At 32.9% G+C, this 15,514-nt stretch overlaps 3 protein-coding genes and 1 long non-coding RNA gene across 4 annotated transcripts; 2 read left to right on the plus strand and 2 right to left on the minus strand.

Annotated features, from left to right (window-relative positions):
- Positions 1-611: 611 nt before the first annotated feature.
- On the minus strand, positions 612-2,218 carry LOC121213985 (uncharacterized). Its single transcript, XR_005909585.1, has 2 exons — positions 1,514-2,218; positions 612-974 (listed from the first exon to the last, which is right to left on the minus strand). It is a non-coding gene; the product is annotated as an uncharacterized lncRNA (long non-coding RNA).
- Positions 2,219-9,845: 7,627 nt separating this feature from the next.
- LOC107921229 (heavy metal-associated isoprenylated plant protein 24) lies at positions 9,846-10,843 on the plus strand. The gene is made up of 2 exons (XM_016851107.2): positions 9,846-10,402; positions 10,473-10,843. Exons 1-2 carry the CDS (start codon positions 10,246-10,248, stop codon positions 10,766-10,768), a joined length of 453 nt encoding a protein of 150 aa, XP_016706596.1. The 5' UTR covers positions 9,846-10,245; the 3' UTR covers positions 10,769-10,843.
- A 115-nt stretch (positions 10,844-10,958) lies between these two features.
- Positions 10,959-14,216, minus strand: LOC107921228 (beta-glucosidase BoGH3B). Its single transcript, XM_016851106.2, has 7 exons — positions 13,663-14,216; positions 12,890-13,032; positions 12,571-12,814; positions 12,393-12,497; positions 12,131-12,313; positions 11,728-11,932; positions 10,959-11,650 (listed from the first exon to the last, which is right to left on the minus strand). Exons 1-7 carry the CDS (start codon positions 14,197-14,199, stop codon positions 11,148-11,150), a joined length of 1,920 nt encoding a protein of 639 aa, XP_016706595.1. The 5' UTR covers positions 14,200-14,216; the 3' UTR covers positions 10,959-11,147.
- Positions 14,217-14,940: 724 nt separating this feature from the next.
- LOC107921513 (protein PXR1-like) lies at positions 14,941-15,406 on the plus strand. Its single transcript, XM_016851357.1, has 2 exons — positions 14,941-14,995; positions 15,102-15,406. Exons 1-2 carry the CDS (start codon positions 14,941-14,943, stop codon positions 15,404-15,406), a joined length of 360 nt encoding a protein of 119 aa, XP_016706846.1.
- Positions 15,407-15,514: the final 108 nt, after the last annotated feature.

Consider the following 15,514-nt stretch of genomic DNA (forward strand, 5'->3'; position numbering starts at 1 on the left):
TTAACATAAATTTGTTTAGGTGAATGATTATTGCTATTGTTATTAAATTTTAATAAGATTATTAATATAAATAATAAATAATTTAATCATATTTTAACATAATTATTATTAAATATAATTTAATAAAATATATAATTTAGTAAAATTCTTAATATTAAATATTCTTATATGAATTTTCTAAAATCATAATATATAATACTATAAAATATAATTTAACATAATTATTATTAAATATAATTTAATAAAAATATATAATTTAATAAAATTCTTAATATTAAATATTCTTATATGAATTTTCTAAAATCATAATATATATATAATACTACAATACTTACAAATTCTATTAATCTGATCCTAACTTTAAAAATTCAATAAACTTAACCTTCAATTTTACATATTATATAAATTTAACCATTATTCTTAAAATTCAAAAATAAAAATTAAAAACTAAAAAATTTAAACATTTATTTTCGATAAAAATACATACAAAATTATAAAAATATTTATAAATAAATGAATATCTATTTTCTCATTTTTAACATGACATTTATTTATTAGAATAATAAATTTATAAATAAAACAATTTAAGGAGAAAAAGAAATGAAAAAGAATTAGACAAATTTAAAAAAATATTAAACATTAACTTGGCTGGATCTTGTACAAGGAAAACAAAGCCATTAACTTGGCAACCATACATCTGAAATAAGCATATGAAATTGAAGTTCAAAATAATCAAAGAAAATGAAGCTTCAAAATGTGTGACATTGAACACATAATCAATTACAGAAAAGTTGCTATGTTTTGGCACTAAAAGCAACCGCAAGCCACAACTACCAGCATGTCAAGGATTAAATTTGTTTTGGCACCAAAAGTAAACCACAAGTCACAAGAACCAGCATGTCAAGGATTGAATTTGTTTGGGCACTAAAAGCAACCGCAATCACAAGCCACAAGTACCAGTCCAACCCCTTAACCTACAGCTTAATTGCAGAAACCTTATGAGCCCTCAAACTGATATATATTGCCGAATCTTGGTAAGAAGAAGCAAAGGAGAGAAAAAGGGTTTTCCAGGAATGAAAGAAAATGAAAATGAATACCTTGAAAACGGCATAATTAGAAAACAACATGCTCAGTTAGTAAGCAATAAAGAATATTTAGTTTAAATGACAGGAAGGAAGTCTAATTCATTATGCACTCCTTTGTGCTAATAGGAACCATTTCATAGTCGAGCATACGAACAATCAGAAACAGAAACTTATATAATATCCAAGGCAACACCAATGTTCGTGAAGAGAATTCAGAATTACGAACAGCCAAAAACAAAACTTGAAAATAACCTACATAAAACCATTCAATGTTATATTTCATATTTACTCCAGGCTAATGTTATTTTCTCCACCAATTTTAAAAACATTGAGCATGACTAACTATCCACAGAAGCAAGTAAGAAAACGAAATTCTAAATTCCACAAAAGAAACCAACTACTGCAAACTTGAGAGCATCAGGAATAACCATTCTCTTGTCTTGTCATATGGTGCAAGAATCCCCTCATAAGCCTTCAATTCACACCAGCGAAAGCTGCCACCCCATGCTTAGTCTTTGCAAGGAATCATCCTGCAATCAAAGAAAATATCAATTACCATAAGGACAGTCAAAATGAAGCCCAGTTATATACTCCATATATGCTGAAGCCAAACACATTGCCTTTGCACCATAAGATTCATAGACCTTGTCAGCTATTAGTTTTCTCTCAATCCAACAATAATAACCTGAAGCACACTCATTCTACTCTCTTTCAATTCGTCCCTACATTTTACCTATAACCAACTATAACAAACACACAGATCTCTAACAAGAAAAACCAATAGCAAACTCTCATTATTAAACATAAAGCCAAATTGATTAGGAAACTACTTTGGAGGAAGATTGGCAGTAAGTTGCTCAAGTCAAGACTGGGAAACGGATCTCTAGATTCAATTTGTAACACATGCAAGTTTACCAAGTCTACCACTCATTTCACTACACAAAGACACCCTGAAAATATTGCATTCGATCATTTCACAAGAAAATAGATTGATAATCTAAACATCCATCAGTATTGCAAATGATAAGCTAGAATTGGCAGAGATTTACAGGTCCACGATAGAAAGTAAAGCAATCCAGTATAATAGAACCAGAAAGCCTTACATAGAAAAGAACATATATGATATTAAAATCAATAAAAACCTGGGAGGAGTTTGTCCCAGCGAAGAGTCCTCTTCATCACCAGTCGAGTACAAATTAGTAAAATTTGACTCGAACTTTTCATCATCCACATCGACTCGTGGTTGCACCTCCAATTCATCCATCAATTCATCATCGGTCTCCTTATGCTTCCCAGCCAACTTTCTCCGCAAAATGGCCTCAAGAACTGAAGGGAGTGCCTCTTCATACCCTTCAAAGTACTTCTTGATTCGGGTTTTCAGCTCTGGCACCAAAGAACGAACAAAGTTAAACAACATAACAAAAAATAAATTAAAGACTTGTTCAAAGTCGGGCAAGGTTTAGGGATTCTGATTTGGGGAAGAGGGGAAACGGGAAATGGGGAAATGGTTGTTAAAGACTTGTTCAGAGAGGGAGCTGGAAAGAGTCGAGTTTTCAGCGTTGGTTGAAAAAGACTGGGAGGGTAAAACAGGGCATAGAAATTGGGAAGACGTCCGTAATAGCTAATCGCCGTTTTGGGAAGGGAATACAAAAGCAGAGATTTTGGGGAATAGGCCAGTAATGTAATACGCCTGTAATAGGCATACAGCGAACCAAACGCCGGATTAGGTGAGGTGCGCGGAATAGATGGGTAATCGCATACCCATTACAGCGAACCAAACACGCTGTAACCCTTTCATTTGTTTACTAGCCATTCAACAACTCAATTTTCATAAAATATGTGGATAAACAAATTAAAGTCTCAATTTTAATGAAGTATATGACTAAAATTCATAATCAAACTTGCACCAAATTGCAAACTTTGTTCACTTTGAATTACTTTAACGAACCTGGTTGGTAGAGCATTTTTCTTTTCTTTCTGGTAAGCCTACTTTCGGCATATGTTGATTTCATACAGATACACAGTCTACACGTAATTGCAAACATTTTTTTTTATTTTTAGTTAGGAGGATGAAGGATTAAAGTTTTTATAATATAAAAATAAGAAAATGCTGACATATATTTGGTCCAAAATAAAAATAACATGTTATAATAAACGCCGATAAAGGCGGTAGAACGATCACAAAGTAATAAGAAAAGAAAAAAAAACACAGATTTTATATGGAAACCTTTTTGGGAAAAAATCACGGGTAGAGGAGGAAAAATTCACTAATATTAAAAAATGAATAATACATGAGGAGTTTCGACTACATCTATTCAATGATTGAAAATCTTTATTTTAATCAAAGTCAAATAGAAGAAAAATAATTCTATACAGATTCAACTTGTGTTATATGGTCTCCTTATTTTGCTACTATATTTTTTTCTTCGATAAGTGACAGGATTCGGGTTAGACAAACTCTAACATAGCAAATCTTGTCCATGAAGTTTCTTTTCAATATCTTGTAATTTTTTTTCTTTTGAATAATTTGTTTAATAACAATGGAGGAGTATGCTTGTTTGAAACTAAATATATTTCATCGAATATTTGTTATAAAAATAAAATTATAATGAAGGTAGAATGGTAATGGTGATTCACATCACATTGGTGCGGAGAATAGAGGTATTTATGTATTGGATTGGATCTATATATGATATTAATATACTTTATATTTGTTCAAGTTTGAATCAGCTCGAAATATGAACTTAAAATTTTGTCTAAGCCCATCCGTATTTGAAAATAGTTAACTAAGCCCATTTTAGACCCACCCATATTATTTTTTAAAAAAATTAAATATATTTATATAATTTTTAATTTAATATTTAATAATTTTATAGATTTTTTTATTTGTTAAAATTTTATGTATAGTCATCTTAACATTTTTTAATGTTTACACCATAGTAATATTATATACTACTATAGATTTAATTTTTATGTATTATAAATTACATAATATATAAAAATAATATAATATAAAATAATAATAATTTAAAAATCCAATCCATATTTTAAAGTGGCCTAATTTTTTTTGCTCAAACACATTTTTTGGGTCTAATATTTTTACTCAAACCCTCTCAAATTTCAAGTAGGCCTTCAGGCTTAGACGGGTAACCCAACCTATAAGCAAGTCTAGTAGAGAGCTACTAAAATGGGGTGTTTCACACCATGGATGATGTGGAGAGCCATTAGAAATGTTGATTTTCTGAGATTTTATGAGCTTTGAAAGCTTTTTGGGAAATATTTGGAGTTGTAGCCTATATCCTAGAGTCATCTTCTTCTTGTGATGGAGAGGGTGCTTTTGGAGGAAGAGCTTTGATGTGGGTTCCACTAGAATAATGCCCTTCTATATAGGGTGGCTGTAGAGACAGGAGTGTTTCATTAAGATGTGATGGGGTGATTTGATATTAGTGTGTAAGAATGTGTATAATAATTGTCACCCAGTCGATAGGGAGGTTATAATGTGACTTACTTTGGGGCTATCGAATGTAAGGAGCAGTCAATAAGGTTAATGTAGATGCTCATTTGTCATTAGCTTGTACTTCTTTAAGAATATTTGTATCTTACACAATCGTGGTGTTGTGATAATGTCCATTGAAGTCTTAAGAGGTTACACTCGATGGAGCACTGAAAACTTAGAAGGCTTTGCTGGAAATGACATTAGGGTCTTTGGAAGGCCTTCACCTAATAGGGCACTGTAACCTTAAAAAGCTTAGCTGAAAATGACACTCAAGGCCCTCGGAAGGCCTTTGCTCGACAAGACGTTAGAATCTTAGAAGACTATACTAACTGAGTCAATAAAGAGCTATCTTTTATGACTATACTTACAATAGAGTGGTGTCAAGAGTTGCCATATGATACCTTGTTGATGCACAAAATATGGGAGGTGGAGATTGTGTGTGGTTCATGCGCGAAAAGCTATTAATAATTTCTGGGATCTAGAAGGTTTCCATGCGATCTTAGTGGAGTGTAATATGCTTTTTTAACTAGCCCACTTTTGGCTTCTGGCTAGCTCCTCTTTATTTGTGGTATTACATGCTTAGGGTGGGTTTGGATGGACAATTGGGTCTGGTGCGGTGTATTTAGCTTTTTTTTTCACGTTATAGTATTGCTACAGTATCTAATCTCACCGTCACCGTTATTTTTATACTAACTACAGGTAAACGTACCACCCGTCCAAACTCACCCTTAATCAAGCTAGATATATATATATAATGAGATCTACATATAATAAAATCATACTTTAGAAAAATGCATTTGAGTAAATGAGGTAGAAATATAATAACATAAATTTTTATTAGTCTTGTAAATATAAATATAATATGAATATGTTAAATTCATAACACAGATATGACATTGGATTAGTGTCCATGACACATACAGTATTGGAACTTTGAATCTTAAATTGTAGTTGGTTGTGAAGTAGTTGAGTCTAGTATACTGTTTTTCATCCACAAATTTTGAACTTTTTCAATGGCAATGAATCAAGGAAAAAGGACTGCCATGAAATAAAAAGATGTAATAACAAATTGGCTCCCTCTAACCTTTCCCTTTTAACAAAAATGAGTGAAGACTATGAAACCCTACCAAGATGAGTTTCAATTTGTGGGCAATTATTGAGTTGTTGTTGTACAATTTTATGATGGGTGTGTATCATTTTGCTCTGTGGGGTCTTCTAATAATACCTCCTTCCACATTCCAAAATGAAAGCCAATCATTTCTCAAATTATTTAGTGGATGAGGACTTTGCTTTAGCTTCATCTAACACCATGCTAAGTTCATGAACTTATATTATATGAATCGCTTATTGAAATTTTACATTTTTTGATTCTTGTATTATTTTCTCTAATGTGGTATTTATATTTGACAAAAGTTGTACATTTTGATACGGACAGAATAGCAGAGCAAGTACAAGTATTAGTAGCATAGAAAAAATGCGCTCCTTGTCATTAAATTAATGTGTTTGCTCGCGGTAATTGTTGCCTCTCATGGGAGAATCGATGACTACATCTTTGAGGCATTTGCTAGTACTAGTCCATCTGAGAATTCTTAATTGGCTGGTTGTAAATAGCCCCGGGACTATAGAACAAAGGATTATCCCAGACACCTACACCGAGGTATTGACGGTGAAAGTGGTAGTGCTAATTTTTTAATATTTAATTCGAGTTTTAGAGTGTATTTGATGAAAATTCATAATTAGCTAATAATATTAGCAATTAACTTTCATCAAACCAAAACTTGAAATTAAACACAAAATTAAATAAATTCACAATTATTCCTAATTTTATTATATTAACAAAAGTATGAAAAATTCAAACTTAATAATATTAGCAATTAACTTTCATCAAATAACCCTAAAACTTGAATTAAATGAAAGTTAACACCCTTAACTTTGGATACAAAAATATATAACTTTTGACAAATATATATACTGGATTGGACCAAAAATTAACACATTAATTAATATCACATTAAAAAATCAAACTCAAACACCAAATATTATATTAAATCTATATTAATTTATTTATTTTTTGTCATAAAAAATATATATCCTAGAAAGCCATTGATTCCACATATATAAATGACTAAGAATTATCGAGTATTTGGCAGTTCACCTAAATTTATAAGGTGGTGAGGATAATTGATGATATTCCTTCCTAGTAGACCAGGGTTTGTAACAGTGATGGCGACGGCAAGTTTGTTGATAACACTGGTATGGCATCCGGGATTGCCAAGTATTATGATAAAGCTGCTTGCTTACAAAACAAGTATTTGACTGGGCCACTTTGGTCTCTTCCCGGGGGGTCTCACCACAAATGTTCATTAATTAAGGATGGCAATAAAATTGATTTCCCTGCTGCAACATGGAGATATGCTACTGGTTATGAGTCCCAAATTAGGTTGGTATAATTTATGGCTGTGGTTCACAGACTCCAGTAGGGATATTAATGAATACCCAATGTCTAAATGTAGAACAGTTTTCTTTCTTAATGATTATTTAATATACGTAATAATATTCCCATTAATTCTGTTGAATTTGTTGATACAATCATAGATTTGTCTCATGAGCATGGCAATTTGTTATACCTCTTTCAACTTAGGATACGTGGCCGCGCGATAGGCCATTTGAGGAGCGTTCCCACCCGTGAAGAATCAAGAGACCTTCAGAAGCTTGCCTTCCGACTTAGCCATCCGGCTTGGTAGGAGGCAGTAGCTCGAGGAAAAAAGTCCACTTGTTCCATCAGGCACTTAGTCTTCTATTAAGAAGGTGATCCTTCTAGATATAAACTTCAAGTGAGTTTAATTATTTTGTACCATAAATTAGAAGGAATAACAGAATACATTCCATCCTCGTCCCATCATGAACATTCACCCCATGGATCCTACAATGATAGTCTGATAATGGATCCGTTATGTTAATTCTACTTAACATGGGACCGCACCTATAAATAGTCCCCAAAATGATGGAGAAGGGATCGACTCTCCAAACACTTTACATTGCACTCTGCCACTTTATCCTCCACTTCCATTATGTCCACTCTCTTTACCCTCCAACTCTCCGCTAGACAGGGTGAACGAGCTTCCATCAACACTACCACATATTTTCTTATATGTCTCCTCCTTGTTAAACTCACACATCAAACAATATCTCTCTTTTATAAAAGAATATGAAAATTTCAGTATCATTCATAAATTAAAACTTGAAAGATTCTATGCTTGAACTTAAGAAATAGTAAATAGTTTATTTTATAAGGCTCGACAAATTTTAGGTAAAAATAATTCTTCCATCCCTCTAAATTTTGAAAGTGAGAAATTTTGGATAATTAATCACAAAATTAATGTATTCCGTCAATTTTACATAATTTTGATCGGTATAATAATAAATTTAGCCCTCGATGTTTATATATTTTATTAACTTGATCTTGATTATAAAAAAATTTAACAAATTTAACCTCAACATTTGTAAATTTACACATGCTGCGAGTAAATTTGACCAACCATGACCGAATTGATAAAATGTATAAACATTTACAACTAAATTTATTATTATATCAATTAAAATTATGTAAAATTAATAAAAAAAACATTAACAACATTTAATTACTCATTTTTAAAATTGACAAAACTAACTTATTTCTAATTTTCCGAAAAAGGTGAATTAAGCTTTCAAAATTGAGATACACTGCACTGGTTTTTTACCTAAAAAGTTACAAAACCAAATTCTTAGTGATGATTGAATTTAGTTAAGTTGTCAAGCAATCTCATGCATTGAAGAAAGGTAGTAATTTATGTGTAACTTTGTTTATATATATATATTTATTAATAGATTTGAATTATATATGTTTTTTCTGACACAATATTTATAATTACTCATAATCTCTTCTTAACTTATAAATAGGAGGATAATTCATTTCAGGGCTTTCAAACCCACGTCCTTTTACATTGACAATAATATTCATGCCAATCGAATTAAGACTTAATCAACATATATTTTTATATTTATCCCACCGCCCAAAGCATTCAACCAATCAAATTTGTTTAGTGGGACACTAATAGCACACTCCTTTCAAACAAGTCCAAAGCTAACCTTATATCCAATCGGTAATTTACTCTCCCACGTGGCAATCAATCCCCCTTTTAAGAATCTTCTATATCCACGTGTCATTTTCATATCTCCTGGCATGCACGTGGCAACTGCTGGTGTCATCGCAATCCATTCCATATCTCACTACTCCATTATTGAACATTTACACAATTTCGTTGAAAACAAATCTTTCCTACTAGTTGTTCTTTACTTCTAATTTGGCGTTATTCTACACTTAATTTATTTTTTAAAATATCTTTATTGATTGGTTAAAGGTTAATAAGCATTATTTTTTTTTCAAAAAATTAATTAAATTTGTTATTAAAATCTATCAATTTGAATTTTTTAAATAATAATAATTATCATCATTGATTATTATTGCATTGACATATCCATTAACGATTATCAATTCAATTGTCATAATATTTATGTGATGATCCATGTTAATAATTGCTAATTCAAAAAATTGAAGTCCAAAATGAACTTCAACATGAACGTCGGGTTCATTTTAATATGATCTTAGATGAATTATGATGTCCAGATTAAAATGAATATAGATAAACAGTTGTCCAGATTAAAATAAATTTAAATACGTATTTATTAAATATATTTTTTAATTTTTTAAATAATATTGAATTTTGTCGCCATTTCAATACAGTTATAGTTATGGTAAACAACGAAAATCAGTAGTCAAAAGATTTAATCGATGAATTTTTAATGTTGGAACATTTATTAAGTAGGTTTTTTAAAGAAAATTTGATTTGATATTCGAAAAAGTATAGAGATTTAGGGGAGGTTTTTTAATTTTATCTACTTTTAGATATAGGGTTTTAGAAGGTAATATTTATTTTTTTGAACTTATGTATATTTGTCTCCTTCCATGGGGGACTTTCACCTGCTTGGCTTTCACATTAATTAGTATTTCTAAAGCATTCAACTCTGTTATTGAGTGAATTGGATTGAATTTTTAATTTTCTTTTTACTAATTACGTAATTCTTAATAAACATCTAATTAAACATTTTTTTCTCTAATATTCTCCATCAACATAAGGTTATATATAAAAAATCAAGGAAAAAGTGAAGGTTTAAAGGGAAGATTTTTATAAAGCAAAAAACTTTAGTGTTGGTTCCTCCATAAGAACAAAGAGTGAAAAGGGAGAAAATCCTGTATGTCCCAAGGAAGTTTCGTGGAGTTTCCAGGAGAAACCCCACTTTCTAATATCTTATACTCCTAAAATTAAACTCAATATATCACCTTAATTAAGATGTTTTATTTGTTAGGTTAAATATTACATTCTCTCTCTATAAATCCATGCATGCAAAGGTTTCCATGGCGACCAAGAGTATCCCACTTCCTTACTTTCTAGTCTTTACGCTTCTTTCTTTTGCATTTATTTTTATATCCATTTGAGACGAAAGGTAGTGTGGAGTAGTCCTCGTCTTCAACCCAAGACTTGACCCATCTTATATATATATAGTTCTTTATTTGTTTGGATCAAAATCCAATATACTAATCCTTCAAATCATATATTACAAAAGATGGGAGTAGAAGGCACCTTGGAATACATCTCTGATTTGCTTAGCAGCGTGAAGAAGAAGAAGAAGAAGAAGCAAATTCACACTGTAGCTCTCAAAATCAGGATGGATTGTGAAGGTTGTGCTCGTAAGGTCAAGAAGGTCCTCTCCGGCGTAAAGGGTAATCTTCATTTACCATATACAAATAAATTATGAATCAATCACTATAAATTAATGCTGGATTTTGGTAGGGGCAAAGTCTGTGGACGTGGACTTAAAACAACAAAAGGCCACCGTGACGGGTTACGTAGAGGCAAAGAAAGTACTGGCGGCGGCGCAGTCAACCAAGAAGAAGGTGGAGTTGTGGCCTTATGTGCCTTACACTCTGGTGGCTAATCCTTATGTGGCTCAAGCTTACGACAAGAAAGCTCCTCCCAATCATGTCAGGAAGGTTCCGGCCACTGCCACCGTTACTGAGACCACCATTGACGACCGCTACACCAACTTGTTCAGTGATGATAACCCTAATGCTTGCTCCATCATGTAAAACACTAATAATAATAAGTGGTAATAACAGGATTGTAAAGTTTTACTTGCAACACGCCATTAAAATTTTCTTGGAGATTTTGTGCTACGTTGTGAGCAAATGAGGGGAACTGTATGAGTAGCTTTGGGACAATTATTGATTTGATGTGTATTAGCATCGTCTCTATAGTTGTCCTTTTGTTTTTTTCCTCTGCCAAATATAATTATATTAATAAAAAAAGGTTAGTAAAACAAGATCAGCTAAACACAAACATCATCCTCTATTGTTGTGAGAAGAGGCAATGGTGTTTTTTCTTTTCCGTCAGTGACATTTGATTTACCCAAAAGGAAAAATTATGAAAAAAAAACTAAAGCTGGTTTATCTATCATTTATTATTTATTTATAACTCAGGTTTTTTAGTGGAAGGGATGGGCTTAGTCTCTAGTCCAAAACCGAAAGGAAAAAGTGGATCATATTTGGGATCCCCATAATTCATAGGAAGCTGATCTACTCTCTTAAACCAAGTACGAGCCAGCTTGCCTGTGAATCCATAGTCACCAAATAGGACATCAGCCACCCCTTGTCCTTCACTTCCAGGTAGCCAAGCCGCTACCAGGGCGTCTATCTTGTCAACATATGGCTCTATCACAACCGGACGCCCTGACACGATGATAACCACGCATTTGGTTTCCTTGCATACGTTCTCGATCACTGCCGGACCTGGAGCAGGGATGGTCAAGTTTTGGCTATCACCATTTGTCTCTGCGTAAGGTACCTCACCAACCACCACTATCCCATAGTCCATCTTTCCCTTGCTAGAGTAGGTATCGCTAGGTTTCTTCTTGTAAACCACTTTGGTGCGTTTGTCAACAGTGGCTTTGATGCCGTCCAGGATGGTGGTGCCTGTTCAATACAATTGAATTGTAGGGTATATGGTGTATGGTATGTTTTTGGTTTAATATTATATATGATAACTATACCTGCAGTCCAGTTGTTCCCACTGACTCCTTGCCATTCTATAGTCCAACCACCGCACTGATAGCCCAAATTGTTAGCATGTGATCCTGCAACAACTATCTTGCCGGCATTCTTTGGGAGAGGCAAAATAGGTGGATTTCCTGGCTTTCCATTTTTCAATAGTACAAGTGATTTCCTCACTGCTTGCCTTGCCAATTCTCTATGCTTCTGCAGTGAGTGTTATAGTTGGTTTTTGAAAGAAACAGCTGAATGTTGGGTAGAATGAATAACTCAAATAATTCGATTCGATTTGATTAACCCTAAATTTAGTTTTTCAATTTGAATCGAGTTTTGGTCACCCTTAAATATACAACATGGTTGTTTCATTAAAACCAGTTGTATAGTTTGTACAATGCAACAACTCACCTGTGACCCAACCTCGTTAATTAAACTGTAATCACCTAAGGGATTTTCAAAGAGTCCCATGGCGAACTTAACACGCAATATTCTCGACACGGCATCGTCAATTCGGCTCATTGGAATTGCTTTCTTCTTAACCAAATCAATCAAGCCATCATAAAATTCTGTGTAGTTGTAAGGAACCATAACCTGGAAGCAATATCAGCAACCCTCAAACAATATAGTTTTTTAGGTAATAACATATAACACCTACAAGTCTGCAACTGACCATGTCAATACCAGCATTTATTGAAGCTTGAATTGAATAACTGTAGTTGGAATGTGCGGGAGAGGTGATCCTGTCGATTCCTTCCCAATCCGAGATGATGAAACCCTGCCATAGTCATAAAATTTAAGTAAGAAGCATCATAATCTGGGCTAATGAATGTGCTAAAATTAGTTTTAACCTTGAAACCAAGTTTGCCTTTAAGGTAGTCTGTAAGCAGCTGTTTATGAGCATGCATCTTAACTCCGTTAATACTTGAATAAGAAGCCATGATGGTGGCAATACCCTTGGCTACTGAATTAACGTAAGCTGCCATGTGCATGCCATACAAGGCTGAGTCGTCCACGATGGTGTTATTCTCGTTAATGCCTCTGACGGTGCCGCCATCACCAACGTAGTGTTTGGAACTACCTGCTACTTTTGTTCTAACATCATATACCACAATAATCAAATCATTGATTAATATGATATAATTTATTAAATATCAGTTGTTTACGTACTTCCCATTAACATATGGCATGCCCTTCATGTCAGTTTTGGCTTCTCCTTGTAACCCATTGATGATCTCAGTCAGCTGTTGGACAATTCTGTGGTCTTCACTGTAGCTCTCATAACATCGGCCCCATCTAGGATCTCTGCAAACCTACATATATATATATATATACATTTAAATGTCAATATGATTTTTTATTTTTGATATTGAAAATGACTAAGGTAAACTACACCATTAATCATTAAACTATGAGTAATTTTTTGTTTTAATCACTTAATTAAAAATAGTTACAATTTAAAATTGAACTATTTAAAAATCTTCATTTAAGTCACTGAATTAATCAAAAGTTTTTATTTTAAGTCACTGGGTTAATAATTTTTTTTTAAGAAAAAATTCTTTCTCTGGGCTCCAAGCAATGATTCGATGATCAGTATAGTGGATCAATACCCATCAATGAGTAGAAAAACATACCTTAAATCTAAGTTGATTTGAGGGTAAGTGTCGGAGATCAAAGAAAAAAAACTATTTGAATTTTGATTTGCAGATAAGTGACCTCTAAAGCAATTTCATGAAAAAAAAAACTAAAATGTAAAAAAGAAGGGAAAAAAAGTTTCCTATTGGTGAAGGTAATACGAACAGCAAAAGTCATATAATATTAATCTTAATAACCCAGTCACTTAAATAAAAACTTTTGAATAGATTACTGACCAAAACAAAAAACATATTTATATTTTAATGATTAATGGTGTAATTTATCCAATGATTAATCATGTTGCTTACAGCAATGCAGGGGGCAAAAGCATAAGGAATGCCAGTGGCTCGAACTTCGAGTGCAGTTGCAGCTCCTATCTCTTTAAGAAGTTGGGGATCCCTGGTTACACCAAGGCCAACATTATGTGGGAAAATGGTGGCATTCATAACATTGTTATGGCCATGAACAGCATCAATTCCATAGATCATTGGAATACCAAGACGAGTGGAAAGAGAAGCCTGTTGCATGCCATTCACCATGTCCACCCACTCTTTCACAGTAGCGTTTACCTTGGGTGTACTTCCTCCACCACTCAAGACACTACCAATGAAGTAACTCTTGAGGACTTCTGCCGACGCATTTTTACGTTCGATTTGCGTCATTTGCCCGACCTTTTCTTCTAGGTTCATCTTCCCCAAAAGGTCTTTAACCCTTTCGTCAATTGGTTCCTTTGGATCTTTGAATATGCCCTGCAGTCGCTGCTCAGTCAGTGAAGCATGGCAGCACAGTAACACAAGTCCCACTAGGGAAACTGACTTTCTACTCATCGTTGTATTAGATTTCATTGCAAGCACTGGAACCAGTATGATTAGTTACAAAGAATAAAATGTAAAGAAATTCTAAAATTAAAAAAGATTAGATAACTGTTCCGCGCTTTGCATGGACATGTAAACAACCTTTGAAATTGTTTACTAAATCAATTAAAGTAAAAAGTGTCTGCCTCTACCATGTACCATGAATTTACTTAATCCTAAGCCTAACTATGGCATCCTAAAAGTGATAGGGTTTATTATCTATTATTAGAACAAAAAATTGCAGTATATTCATCTTTTAGCTACTGCATTATTACATGTTCTCCACAAACAAGCAAACAAAAATCTTGTCTAAGATTTCAGCCACTCTCTGAAGCTACAGTTTAGTTTGCTTTCACACTTGAGCTTGATTTCGAGCTAAATTATTATGTTAGTGTCATTTAGTATGTTCTGTCGATAATTTGCATCTTTTCTTCATTTTTAGTGATAATTGAGTCTAGAGTTAATTTGGACTTAATATGCAAGCTGAAAAAAAAATATTTTTGCATATATTAATTTCAATATACTTGAGTACAGTGAGTCATGTTCTAAATGGCTAAAGATATCACGTTGCACATTTTATCGACACCACATGTTAACCAGTTTCTTTAATGCTATTATAAAAACTAGAATGAACCATTAACAAAATTATAGTTTAAATATGAGAAACCAAATATAGCTCAAAAGGCCAAAATTAGCATTAAACCTTATTTTTAATATACAATAAGAATACAAATGGATTGTATGGAGTCAAAAAGTGAGACAATGGCTGGCCTTTGGACGGCAATGGGTAATTAATATTAATATGATAAGAACAAAGGGAGAAAACCAACTCATTCATAAAACCCCAAAAGTTTGCTAAACAACCATTTATAAATAATTCAACATTGAAAGAGAAAAAGAGTACTTGCAAAGAATACAGCCCAATGTGTTTCAGTGTGAAAAGACAACTCACAAGAGAAGAGCTGAAAGAGATAGAAAAGAGAAAGAAAGCAAAGGAAAAAGAGAGAAAGAAGAGCAGAAGAGGAGGGCCAAGGAGGAGAGAATGAATAGAGAAGAAAAGGAAAGGAGGAAAAGGAGGGAAGAGAAAGATATGAAGAATCGAATTCAAGAGTTGGAGAAGAAGAAAGAAAACGAGAAGAAAAGGATCCAAGAATTGAAGAAGAAACAACGAGAAAAGAAGAAAAGCAACAAGAAATAATTATCACCAGAGAGGAAGATATTACAAATGTAATCATATGTAATCGTCAGGTTCAAACTCAGACAATCCCTTCCGTTGTATATTTTATTAATTTCCTATGAAAATGTA

The sequence above is a fragment of the Gossypium hirsutum genome, chromosome D01 (assembly GCF_007990345.1).
Source record: "Gossypium hirsutum isolate 1008001.06 chromosome D01, Gossypium_hirsutum_v2.1, whole genome shotgun sequence".
In the NCBI taxonomy this organism is placed as follows: Eukaryota; Viridiplantae; Streptophyta; class Magnoliopsida; order Malvales; family Malvaceae; genus Gossypium; species Gossypium hirsutum.

Excerpts from the sequence above, each read along its gene's own strand:
- LOC107921229 (XM_016851107.2), top strand. The coding sequence starts at position 10,246 with ATGGGAGTAGAAGGCACCTTGGAATACATCTCTGATTTGCTTAGCAGC. Across the intron at positions 10,403-10,472 it reads GGTCCTCTCCGGCGTAAAGG|GGGCAAAGTCTGTGGACGTG; the intron begins GTAATCTTCATT and ends GGATTTTGGTAG.
- LOC107921228 (XM_016851106.2), bottom strand. The coding sequence starts at position 14,199 with ATGAAATCTAATACAACGATGAGTAGAAAGTCAGTTTCCCTAGTGGGA. Across the intron at positions 13,033-13,662 it reads CTTTTGCCCCCTGCATTGCT|GTTTGCAGAGATCCTAGATG; the intron begins GTAAGCAACATG and ends ATATATATGTAG. Across the intron at positions 12,498-12,570 it reads AAGGCAAACTTGGTTTCAAG|GGTTTCATCATCTCGGATTG; the intron begins GTTAAAACTAAT and ends TGACTATGGCAG.
- LOC107921513 (XM_016851357.1), top strand. The coding sequence starts at position 14,941 with ATGGATTGTATGGAGTCAAAAAGTGAGACAATGGCTGGCCTTTGGACG. Across the intron at positions 14,996-15,101 it reads TGGCCTTTGGACGGCAATGG|AAAAAGAGTACTTGCAAAGA; the intron begins GTAATTAATATT and ends ACATTGAAAGAG.